The sequence below is a fragment of the Dipteris shenzhenensis genome, chromosome 18 (genome assembly GCF_047967505.1).
Source record: "Dipteris shenzhenensis isolate YYH24624 ecotype China chromosome 18, Dip_SZ_1.0, whole genome shotgun sequence".
Lineage (NCBI taxonomy): Eukaryota > Viridiplantae > Streptophyta > Polypodiopsida > Gleicheniales > Dipteridaceae > Dipteris > Dipteris shenzhenensis.
In genome coordinates, this window is record NC_141613.1 from 1,721,192 (window position 1) to 1,734,363 (window position 13,172).

Sequence of the window (13,172 nt, forward strand, 5' to 3'; positions counted from 1 at the left end):
CACTTGGTTGTGCGATTGCAAGTGTGGCTCAGACAATGGATGCTATTGGGGTCTCTGTTGCATGCTTTGGTTGGCTGAGGATACAGGATTGTCTAGTGATTGGATGCCGTTCACGGTTTGAAGTTGAGCAGAGAATTACAGGGTGGGCTGGACGGGGAGTCTACGGGCGTTGGTTTGCCTACCATGCAGCTTCCCAGAGACCTTTGTAATCAGCCGCTTGGCTTCAAATGAATGTTAAATAAATACCGCAAGGGGCGCCAACGTTTGGGGCAATCGGTGTCCTTGTTTCTGAGTAGGAGCGCTCTAGCTCCCCTATGATTTGTTCTGTGGTGCATATTTACTTGTCAATTTACTTTGTATGTTGTAATTAAGTGGATCCTACCACCCTTTACGTTGTTGAGGCTGGTTTCATGTTGACTCCAGGCCAGCTTCTAATACACACTATAAAGGTCATGCAATCCTTATTGTGAAGTCAAAAGATATGCAGATCAAGCTTCTTCGACAATCTTACAAGCTGAAGGGTACCAAAGTATGGATAGCTGAGGAGCTCAACTCAAGAATAAGGCAACTGAATTAGCTAAAGTCAGAGCTGCCAGAAGGATGGAAAATGGGCAGTTTACTGTGAAGGTGTAGCCCTAATCAGTGAGTTTAAATCAAAACCCAAAGACTCTCAGTCTTAAACTGATGTATGGCTGATTACTCTTTCAGACTATTATGTAGGTACTCTAAATAAATTGGGGTTGCTTTTGCACTCCTTGGGAGCTGCCATGCGCCCTCCCTAAAGCAGATGTACTAGAGGGTTTCTTGCTGTCCCATAGACCTTTTGGTCTCCAATGGACATTAACAGACTTTCTTTCTTTATTTCTTCCTGGCCTATATAATGTGCCCCTTTTGGGACTCAGAACAAGGGCTCTCTTGGCCCACAAATCTATGGCATGAGCCCTCATTTCCATGCAGGGGCCCAGCCTCTAGATCTGCCCCAACCAGGGCCTGGTTGGCTAGCTCTTACCAGCCCTCCTTTCTGGCCAACCAGGCTGCTGGTAATCCTAGCCAGGTTGTGCCACATACAGGGCCTACTCCAGGTCATTTTCTTGCCCACACCCACTACCACGTGGCTCACCATATAAGCACCTATACCCTGGGATACCCTGCCATCTTTTGCTACTCCAGATCTGCCATCTTCCAGGCCAGATCCATGCCATGTATGCATCGCCATCTGCCATGGTCTTGACGAAATGTGTTGCAGCCACTTTGATGCGTCCACGTACTTTCCTTTCCCTCTCTAATCTCTGCCCTCATGGCAGCCATAGTGCTGCCCATGTGGCCTTCCATCAGTTCCCAGGTCAACCCCCCCCATGCTCTCCTCATATGGGGGCTTACAGATGGGGAGGTGACTTTTCCAACACCCCCTCTCACCGATACATCTCGGCCCAATGCCAACATGTCGATGATGATGCTCTAGTAACTCCCTGGTCGTAGTCCTCTGGAACATTTCGATGTCGAACTTTTCCTGGCTTTTCATCCATTCGCTCCTACTCCACCAGATCCGCTTCCGCTTCCACACACCATCCCGGTACACAGGTCCATCTCTAGTAGCACCTCCTAGCACCACCACCTTCAATCACATTCCCACCTTCGAACTCGAGCAATCCAAACGCCACAATCTTCTAGTTGTCCCCTCATAATGAGTGAACAACCTAGAGTCTTCCAGGCACCATGCTTTGAGGGTCTATCTCAACCCGTTCTTCCTTTGGCTAGGGCCGCAACAAAAGAACCATATCGAGAAATGAAATCCCAAGAATATCTCCAGATAACCTGGACCACACGAACTCTCACTCAGCTCTCAAGCAGGTAGTCTTCTTGCTTTAGTACACCTTGTCCATCACCTTCCAGCAATCTGTGTTCGAGATTGCTAGAAGAAGGCCCAATCCTTCCAACAATCTTGGACAATTCCCCTTCTGCCTTCGAAGAAGACCCATTCCTTCCAATCTCGCACCTGAGACATATGAAGAGCAGATTCTCTCCACAGCATGCTATAAAGGCTCAAATTAAGAATATCAAGTACATACCAGATCGTTGTACTGCCTGTAAGCTTGCTCTGAAAGCAAACCATGCACCGCATCGAGGCACATACCAATAACCTATGCAATCATGTACTGCCCCCTTCTGAATTACAGCATCCATCTGAACATCAAACCCTAGGGCTCTCCATGGAGTCCACCCTCGTGTCAGTATCAACAGCCACGCACCTGGAAGATTCCAAGCACTCCATGCTGTCCTTCACCTTCACAAAGGTTCCTGACTCCCCGTGTTGGAAAGGTCACCTCCCCATCTGTAAGCCCCCATATAAGAAGAGCATGGGGGGGGGACCTCGGTCCTAAGGGATGGCACATGGGCAGCAAGATGGCTGCCATGGGGGCAGATATCATAGAGAAAAAGGAAAGTACCTAGATGCATCAAAGTGGCTGCAACACATGGCGTCAAGACCATGGCAGATGGCAATGCGTACATGGCATAGATCTGGCCTGGAAGAGACAGATCTGAAGCAGCACAAGATGGCGGGGTATCCCGGGGTATAGGTGCCTACATGGCGAGCTATTTGGCGAGGAGTGTGGGTAGGCACATGGCCTGCAACATACCCTAAAGATGGTGCAGGAATACGGCGGGACAGATCAGCAAACAGGTCGGCCAACAGTAGGGCTGGTTGGGGCTGGTTGAGCAGCCAACCAGGCCTTGGTTAGGCTGGTCAAAGCCCGGAACAAAGGCTGTAAAGGGCCTTATATAGGGCCCTGGTTGGGCTGGTAGGGGCAGCCAACCAGGTCGGTTTTCAGCCAGACTAACTCAGCCAATATAGGGCTGACCAGCCGGCTTATTTGACCAGGCCTTGGGCCTATAAAAGGAGAGGTCCTCGGCCTCATAATTCATCCAAAGGCAGTAGACAGGAGCAGCCAGAAGCCACTCCCTTGGGCCTCACACTGGGGGTGAAGGAGAGTGGAAAGTGTGCTTCAGACTGAGTTCCGTAGAGCCTGGACCTTGGCTGTCTTCTAAGGCAGCAAGGTGTTGTGATCATCAATATTCTCTGGAGCAGCAAGCAAGAGCAGCAGGAGCAGCAAAAGACCAGCACTTGGAGCCTATCCTGGAGGACCAAGAAGGCTGGGGAAGCTGCAGACCTAGCTCAAGGTGCTGCCTACCTAGGCTGATCTACAAGCAGGAAGGTAGAGAGAACCACTCCGGACAGAGTCTACATATGCTCGAGGCGGAGCACGCGGGCTCAGAGATCTAGAAGTGCTTGACATCTAGTAGGAGAACCTTTTGGTATTGTATCATGTCCTACTCTGTGAATGGGCGGAAATATAAAGAGTTGCTTCTATGTTTGTCTTTGAGCATTGTGTATTTATTGGCCTGCACATCTTGCACATTAAGTTAAGAAGTTTGTGATTCCACACCCCACATGCACACATTGTGAGCTCCTGGGCAACACTATCAATCTTCCGTTGTGCGTACCCTCTATTGGGTCATTTCTAACATCCCCATAGGCCCACATCTCAATGTCAGACATCTTCATTGTGGCTTCTAGGTTGGCATATCTGACCTCAATGACACCTGGAGATGTCATCAAGAACATTTCTTTAATTACCGTTGGCTTTTGTGTCACCCTCTGAATCTGAGTTGGACTCCTCCTTGTTTTTCTAATCCGTCTTCTTCATTCTGCAATCCTTTGCAAAATGGCATGGGGTGTCACAATAGAAGCACGTCTTCTTCTGCTGCTTCTTGGAAGTGTCCTCATCATCAGAGTCATCCTTCTTGGACTTGCCACCGTTAGGCTTGCCCTTCCCTTTGCCAGTATAATCCTTTGCCAACAACGCCTTGTCATTGTTGTCATTGTTTGTTGTAAGCTTCTCTAGCTTCTTCCTGGAGCAATAATGGACCCAACTCCTCAAAAGTCAAAGGTTTGGCCCTCTGCCCAGCTGAAGAAGTCGTAACGAAGCTTTTGAAACTGCGAGGTAACCTCCTGAGTATCATCAAGGCCAACTGGCACGAGTCCACCTTTTGACCAATCGATGCTAGTTGATCCCTTACCACCTTAACCTTCGTCAAGTGGTCATGTACCCAATCTCCCTCATCCATATCCAAGTTGTAGAGCTGATGTTGAAGAAGCGAGATCCGGGATGTGTTATCTATCTCGTACAGATCCTAAACTAACGTGTTGGTCATTTGGATGTGACGAAGCACAGAGTCCGCCGTAGTCCCTATGATCAATGCCAAGGCGTCGGCATCTCTATCTTCCCAAGCTTCGAGCTCCTCTCCGGCTACTGATATGAGTATCTCCCCCTTGTTTTCCACCATATCCTCCGGCTTTGCCTCTGCTCCCGTTGTCAGTTTCCAAGCCACTAAATGACTCCGGATCTTCACCTTCCAAATAGGGTAATTTGTCCCATCCAGTTTCCCAGACTCTCCAAAGTTAGGGATGGTGAAAGAAAGAAATCTGGGGGAGGAGGAAGGGAGAGAAGGGGCTATAGAGGCTTCTGACATCAACATCTCTGCTACTAAACCACACAGCAAAATCGAACAAACTCAACCTTCTGTAGACCAGAACTCCTTACCCACCTAATTGAACGTGAGTCACCCTCCTTCTCGCAAGGGCACTGTCCTCCAAACATGGAAGTCGATTTCCAAGGGCTCTCGAATCAGGGTCGTCCTTCAGCAAGGTCCCTACCTTCAAGCTCCCACACTTGTAAGTCTCCTACTTGTGTTGGAAAGGTCACCTCCCCATCTATAAGCCCCCATATAAGGAGAGCGTGGGGGAGGGAGACCTAAGGCAGAAGATGCCCACAAAAAGAGAGGGAGGGGGATGCCACATGGGCAGCACCTCACAGCCAAAAGAGAAGAGATGGCTGCCACATGGACAGCAGCAAGGCTGTCACATGGGCAGCACTGCTCAAGACATACTTGGACATGGCACCACTGTACGGATCAGTACAGGCTGCTGCAGGGCAGTGTACAGCAGGTGGCAGGGCAGCACAAGAGCTTGGCAAAGGCACAAAAGATGGCGGGACAGGCAAGGACCTGTACAGACAGGTACGGCCTCTCTACAGCAGCATGGCAGGTGTCTACAGGCAGGGACACGACCTGCAAGCAGAGCTGGCACATGGTGCAGCATAGCAGGAGCAGAAGCGTGCCTTGTGGGCAGGATTGCAACCTGCAGAAGGCCTGGAAGAGGGCGGGACCTATGGGCTGGACCCCGCACTAGAAGGGGCCAGCAAAGGGCCCTAATGGGGCTGGTCGGGCTGAGCCAACCAGGTCGGCCCAGTTAGGCTGGCTGGAAGATCCATTTGAAAGGGCCTTGTGCCCTATAAAAGGAGAGGCCCCTTGGCCGCATTTCACATCCTCTGACACATCCTCTGGAGCAGCAAACCTACAGCAGACAGGAGCAGCAGTTAGGGCTTTCTTGGGTCTACTCCCAAGAGGTGAAGGAGACCTACAGAGAGCTGCAGACTGAGCTAGTAAGTGCTGCCTACCTAGGCTGATCTACAGGCAGTAAGGTAGAGAGAATTGTTAGAAACGACCCAACGGAGGGTACGCACAGCGGAAGACTGATAGTAATGCCCAGGAGCTCACACAGTGTGCGTGTGGGGTGTGGAAAAACTTCTTTACTTAATGTGCATAGATGTGCAAGCCAGTAAATAGACAATGCTCAGAAACAAATATAGAAGCAACTCTGTATATTTCTGTCCGTCCACAAAGTAGGACAGGATACAATACCAAAAGGTTCTCCTACTAAATGTCAAGCACTCCTAGATCTCTGAGCCCGCGTGCTCCACCTCGAGCAAATGTAGACTCTCTGTCTAGATCCCTTCCACCTTGCTGTCCCGAAGCCAGCCTAGGTGGGCAGCACCTTGAGCTCAGTCTGCAGCCCCATGTCAGCCTCCTCCTCCTCCTGTGTGTAGGTCCAAGGATGGGCTTGCTGCTGCTGCTGTCTGCTCCCCAACTGCTTCTCCAAGTGATAATGATCTCAGAAACCTTCTGCCCTAGAAGACAGTCTAAGTTCAGCCTCTCCCGGGAGCTAAGTCTGCAGCAACACCTCTCCTTCACTTCCTGTGTAGAGGCCCAAGGATGGTGGATGTGCTGCTCCTTTCTGCTCCTCCCAAAGCTGCTTGGCTGGATGTCAAATGAGGCCTGAGGCCTCTGCTTTTATAGGCCCTTAAGGGCCCCTTGTAGAAACCGACCGGCAGCCTCAATCTGGCCGACCCAAACAGGCCGACCAGGCTGCTGCAAAACCACCCTAAAAGGGCTCTCATAACCAGGGCCCCTGGCCCACAAAACTAGGGCTTTTGGCCCTCACTTCAAGGGCTGATGCCCTCTTATATATGCAGGGTCCGGGTAACCCCCGCCATGTTGCGCCTCTGCACCAGGCCCTTCTGCAGCGCCGTACAGTTCCGTACACCCCGCTGATGTCATCGTGCCCTTCATAGGGCCCTGCTGCAGTCCGTACGCCTGCTCTGCAATTCCATCTTGCCAGGTCTGATCCAGGGCTTCATGCCCCTACCATCTCTCCTGCACACTGGCAAGTCCAAGAAAGACGACTCTGATATGAGAAGGACACTTCCAAGAGAAAGCAAAAGAAGAAGTGCTTCTACTATGACACGCCAAGACATTTTGCAAAGGACTGCAAAAAGAAGAAGGCGGATCTGAAAAAAAAAGGAAGGAGTCCGGGACTCACATTCAGAGGGTCATACAAAGGCCAAAGCAAATGTGGTAATCGAAGAGTTGTTACTAGTGACATCTCCCTGTGTTACTAAGATCAAATATGTTGACCTAGAAACCACAGTGAGGATGTCTGACATTGAGATGTGGGTCGACGAGGAGTCAGATGCCTTTGTGAAGGTGACGGACAGCATGAAGTGCTTGTATCTTCCAAGTGCGTGGCTGTTGACACAAACACGAGAGTGGATTCCATAGTGCCCTCGGGTCTCATGTTCAGATGGGTGATGTACTTCAGAAGGGGACAGTACAGGATTACACAAGCTATTAGTGTGTGCCTCGATGAGGTGCATGGTTTGCTTTCAAAGCAAGCACACAAGCAGTACGACAATCTGGTATGTACTTGATGTTCTTCATTTGAGCCTTTATAGCATGCTGTGGAGAGACTCTGCTCTTCATTTGTCTCAGGTAATGCGAGATTGGAAGGAATTGGCTGTCATGACAAGAGAAATCACTAATTTGTGATTAGTAGACATTAAAACATTATTATTATGTTATATGCCAATGGTGTAATATGTATTTGTATTTATGATGGACACCGACCGATTTGTTATGGCGATGGATCATCTGAGTAGATAGGACTAGTTGAGCTGGAGCCACTGCTTCATACGGCATCGAATTTGGACATGTGATACTTATTCTATTAATAAAAATGTGCACACACGTGTCTAGGTCCTAGGGGCAATAGGAAGGGAAGGGTGCATTAAGGTGCATTGAATGGTAGATGCATGGGTCATAGGCTAAGGGTAGGTGTAAATGGAAAGATGGAACTTGAGTGATCTCAAGGGACATTAATGAAAGGTTATCACCCTTTCATTGTAAATCTCACATAGCATTCTCTCTACCACATTGCATTCATCCGTCATCTCTCTCCCACCTTGCATGTAGGTCGAAATAGAAACAAGTACTCTCACGAGGGCACTCTTCCCCATTGGAGGGCCAATCGGCATTCGAATTCTGCATGCATTGCACACATTTGCATTTCTCGAAAAGTGTGGATTTTCACATTGGCCTTCTTCGAAGGCGGAAGGGGAAGTGTGGGTGCTTCTTCAAATCTCGGACGCAGATTGCTGGAAGGTGATGGACAAAGTGTACTGAAGCCAGAAGAGTACCTGCTTGAGAGCTCAGCGAGAGTCCATGGTCCAGGTTATCTGGAAATATTCATTTGTTGCACACCTTGCCAAAGGAAGGATGGGGTGAAACAGACCCTCAGAGCATGGTGCCTGGAAGACTCTAGGTTGTTCACTCATTATGAGAGGGACAACTAGAAGATCATGACGGCTGGATTGCTCGAGTTCGAAGGCAGGAACGTGACTGAAGGAGGTGGTGCCAGGTGGTGCTACCAAAGATGGACTTGTGTACCCGGATGATGTGCACAAGCGGAACCAGACCCGGAGGAGCAGGAGCCACTAGATGAAAAGCCAAGAAAATATTTCGACACTGAAATGTTCCAAAGGACTACGACCACGGAGTTACTTGAGCACCATCATCGACGTGTTGGCATTGGGCTTGGATGTGTCGGTGAGAGGGAGTGTTGGAAAGGTCACCTCCCCATCTATAAGCCCCCATATGAGGAGAGCGTGGGGGAGGGAGACCTAGGGCAGAAGATGCCCACAGAAGAGAGGGAGGGGGCTGCCACATGGGCAGCACCTCACAGCCAAAAGAGGAGGTGGCTGCCACATGGACAGCAGCAAGGCTGTCTGGGCAGCACTGCTCAAGACATACCTAGACATGGCGCCACTATACAGATCAGTACGGGCTGCTGCAGGACAGTGTATAGCAGGCGGCGGGGCAGCACAAGAGCCTGGCAGAGGCACAAAAGATGGTGGGACAGGCAAGGACCTGTATGGTCAGGTACAGCCTCTCTACAGCAGCATGGCGGGTGTCTACAGGCAGGGACACGACCTGCAAGCAGAGCTGGCACATGGCACAGCATAGCAGGAGCAAAGGCGCGCCTTGTGGGCAGGATTGCGACCTGCAAAGGCCTGGAAGAGGGCGGGACCTATGGGCTTGACCCCGCACGAGAAGGGGCCAGCAAAGGGCCCTAATAGGACTCGTTGGGCTGAGCCAACCAGGTCGGTTGGGCCAGTCAACCAAGTCGGCCCAGTTAGGGCTGGCTGGTTGGTCCATTTGAAAGGGCCTTGTGCCCTATAAAAGGAGAGGCCCCTTGGCCTCATTTCATATCCTCTGGAGTAGCAAACCTACAGCAGACAGGAGCAGCAGTTAGGGCTTTCTTGGGCCTACTCCCAGGAGGTGAAGGAGACCTACAAAGAGCTGCAGATTGAGCAAGTAGGTGCTGCCTACCTAGGCTGATCTACAGGCAGTAAGGTAGAGAGAACCACTCTCGACAGATAGTCTACATACGCTCGAGGCGGCTCAGAGATCTAGAAGGAGAACCTTTTGGTATTGTATCCTGTCCTACTTTTTGGACAGACGGAAATATGAAGAGTTGCTTCTATATTTGTCTCTGAGCATTGTCTATTTACTGGCTTGCACATCTATGCACATTAAGTTAAGAAGTTTGTGATTCCACACCCCACACCACATTGTGTGAGCTCCTGGGCAATTCTATCAGTCTTCCACTGTGTGTACCCTCTGTTGGGTAATTTCTAACAACTTGGGCTCTGATACCATGTTAAAAATGGACCAACACAGGGTACGCACAGTGGAAGACTGATAGAATAGTCCAGGATCTCACACAGTGTGTGTGTGGGAGTGGAATCACAAACGTCTTAAACTTATGTACATCACATAGATGTGCTAACTCATCAATAGACAATGAACCAGCCAGATATAGAAGCTACCAAAAGAATATATATTTCCTTCCAAAGCTATGGACACAATACAAAAGAGAGAGAGATTCAAAGTCCCACCAGAGCATGGTCCTTTGATCTTACCACGTACTTCTACTAGCTGCCGGATATATCTAGACTTGACCCCGCGTGCTCCACCTCGAGCGTATGTAGACTCTCCGTCCAGATCCCTTCCACCTTGCTGTCCGGAAGCCAGCCTAGGTGGGCAGCCCTTTCTCAGCTTTGTCTGCAGTCTATGATGTACCTCCTTCACCTCCAGAAGATAGTCCCAAGGTAGGTCTCCCTGCTGCTCCAATCTGCTGACTTCTGGCTGCTCCAGGTGATGATTTATGAGGGCACAAGGTCCTCCCTTTTATAGGCCCAGAGGGCTGGCCGATCAACCAACCCAGCAGGCCCAAAATGGCCAACCTGCTGGTTGCTCATCCTGCCCCCTCTGGCCTATATAATGTGCCCTTTCTAGGGTTCAAAACAAGGGCCCTCTTGGCCCACAAAACTAGGGCATGAGCCCTCATTTCCATGCAAGGGCCCAGCCCCTAGATCTGCCCCAACCAGGGCCTGGTTGGCTGGCTCTTACCAGCCCAACCATCCCTCCTTTCTGGCCGACCAGGCGGCTGGTAACCCTAGCCAGGTTACGCCACATACAGGGCCTGCTCCAGGTTGTTTTCCTGCCCACACCCACTGCCACATGGCTCGCCATATAAGCACCTGTACCCCAGGATAGCCCACCATCTTGTGCTGCTCCAGATCTGCCTCTTCCAGGCCAGATCCATGCCATGTATGCATCGCCATCTGCCATGGTCTTGACACCATGTGTTGCAGCCACTTTGATGCGTCCAGGTACTTTCCTTTTCCTCTCTGATCTCTGCCCTCATGGCAGCCATAATGCTGCCCATGTGGCCTTCCATCAGTTCCCAGGTCCACCCCCCCATCCTCTCCTCATATGGGGGCTTACAAATGGGGAGGTGACCTTTCCAACAAATGTACTAGCCTACACCAGCTATGTCCCTGTGTTTGTGTATTGACCTTTGGTGATCTTGCAAGTAGCTCCAAGATAGAGAGACGCTTAGTTGAGAGCTAAGGCTAACCCTTTGGGAGGTGTTTCATTTGGCATCAAAGCCACTCTATTCTTCCACTTTGATTATGTGCTTGTAGTCACATTGAGCTAAGAGAAATTCAACATTTTGAGAGTCAAATAATTGAGGTACCATGAGGTGTCCTGGCTCAGCTGCAATCCTGACATTGCTCAAAAGCTGGAACTGGTTTTTGGAGTGAAATACAAACTGATTTGGAGTGCATGCAACCATTGCATAAGGTTGCATGCCCCCGCCCCCCTCCCCTCCCTTCAAACAGCTTGTATGCTGACTAGGAGGTCATGCGATGTTCTCGACTCCATCTATGTACTGCCGCTAGGCAGCTTGCCTTCCCCTACGCTGGTTGAAACCACCTTCCCTAGCTGCTATTCAGTTCATGCTCTCCGTCACCCCTTTGTTTGCTGGTTCTATCTCACCTTCTATCTAGAGATGGATATGCTCTCTAAAGATGCCACTTATAGCCACCACACTTGCTACGACTAGTTTTTGTTATCCTTTATTGGAGGAGATAGTGCTGAGATCACACTGTTTTGAGGTCTCCTCCTTGCAGGGTTGAACACTTTAGAACCACCGAAGACTAGTGGGGAACAATCAACCAACAATGAACATAGAAATGGGACTTCAGCACTATACGAGACCCCCTTGGTTACCCTAGAATTATATTTTTCTGGCTAGGAAAGAGGCACTACGAGATCCTTGTCTTTCCGACCTCCATTGGTTATCTTTTCTCTCGCAAGGAGTTCCTAGCATGTGGAGATATTTTGCTTGCATGTTTTCTCTTTTGATACCTGTGGATTGAGAGGCATGCTTTGCATAAACATGCAATCGAGTTATTCTATTTCCGACTCGTGCTCTCTTTCCAACTCTCTTTGGTTTCGTGCTTACAGCTTTCAGGTACCTCTACCATAGAATTCCTTTGTTAGTGACCATGGACACGAATCCATAACGCATGAGTCTTCACTTGAGTTCTGACAAACATCAGACTAGATGAGTGACAAACCATCAAATCTTTGTCATTGACTCTATGTGGGTAAAGCTCTCTCTATAACAAGGTTCGACCTCAGCTTCTATACAAGTCCCCTCAAAACATTTGGAGATGATATGCACTCCTTTACATGCATTGTCGAGACCTTGGTACACAATGAAATCATCTCGCTTTAATGCGATGCAAGGCGCACAGCGTACCTCGCGAAAATCATAAACGTCTCCATCTGGATCCGGAATCTGTCTAATAAAAAAATCGCAATGCTGCAAGGACAGCTTATGGAACTCTTCTTCGTTGATTTTGTATTCAACAATCGATTCTGCCGGCTCTCCTCGTGTGGATATGAATGTGTCGCTCTCGGAATGATCACGGTCACTGGATTTTCCAATGTCGTAATCAGTGTCGTAGTCTTGCAGTTCCTCCTCTTCCTCCTCCTCTTTTTCGCCATCCAGTTCCATGACTTCTTCGATTTCAAAGTCATCGTCCTGAGCTCTCACCACCCATCTTGCGCCCAATGAAGTTTCGTTGTGAGGGAATGCGTGAAGTTTCCAAGCGTGCTGGAGGGAGACAAGGGGAAGTCGACGGAGATTGGAAACAAGGGGCATGTGAGCACTGAGGGACTGGAACAATGAGGCGCTGCAGAGGTTGAGAGTTCGAGTGAGCCTCCCATGAGCGACTACATTTGTACGAGTATGAGTATGAGTGCATGGCGAGTCAGAGTAAGAGCAAGAGCAAGAGCAAGAGCAAGCCATAGCTGCTCCTAAATTTTGAAAGTTGATGCCTCGAAGTCACTCCATTATCCTTCTCTCTCCTTAGTAGAGAGTAGACATCTCTAGATTATCACGTGCAAATATATATTTGGAACCTCCACTTTTCATTGGGAACTCTAGCTTATCACGTGCAAATATTTGGAACCTACACATTCATTCCGGATATGGTCACGGCCGTTACCCACTTCCGGCCGCCCGCCCGCCCATGGGAAAAACGATCGGCGATGTGTGTTTACACACCAGTTGGTCTGATGAAGAGAAAAAGGTTGGGCCGTGTGTGTGTTTACACACCAAGTGGACTTACAAAGAGAAAAACTTGTGAACTAACAAAATCACGGGGTGAGCAAGTTCTTCTATTGGGAGGCAAACCGGTTGTTGTCAGGGTTGGGTAGGGGGGAGTGGTTGCCCATGCTCATGGGTAGGCCCCTATTTGCAGGACAGATTGCGTTATTACAAGTAGTAACCACGCAAGCTAACACCCCTTCTTGGGCATAGGGCAGGCACCAATGTGTAACTAGCCTCATTTCCTTGGAGGAAACTCACCTTCCATAACCCTTAGGCTATAAAGCACTATGGGGTATTATTTCCCAATGTGGAGGTTTAAGGAAGATAGAGGAAAGTGTGTTCTCGATTTGTGGCTCTATAAAGACTAGGTTGGGACCTCAGGTGATATGGCTTACACAATCCGCTGACAATTTCCTACATGAAAATTGATTTAATCCAATTGCACCTCCCCTGTTGTCAAATACTT

At 49.5% G+C, this 13,172-nt stretch overlaps 1 protein-coding gene across 3 annotated transcripts in view; it reads right to left on the minus strand.

Annotated features, from left to right (window-relative positions):
- Positions 1–12,451, minus strand: part of PTAC6 (plastid transcriptionally active 6) — a 94,623-nt gene extending 82,172 nt beyond the window's left edge. For all 3 annotated transcript variants that reach the window (XR_015542599.1, XR_015542598.1, XM_087389531.1), the window contains exon 1: positions 11,852–12,451. Coding sequence is in view for 1 of the 3 variants with exons in the window: in XM_087389531.1 (XP_087245657.1) it covers positions 11,852–12,403 (552 nt within the window). In the remaining 2 variants the exon portion in view is untranslated. The remainder of the gene's footprint in view (positions 1–11,851) is intronic.
- Positions 12,452–13,172: the final 721 nt, after the last annotated feature.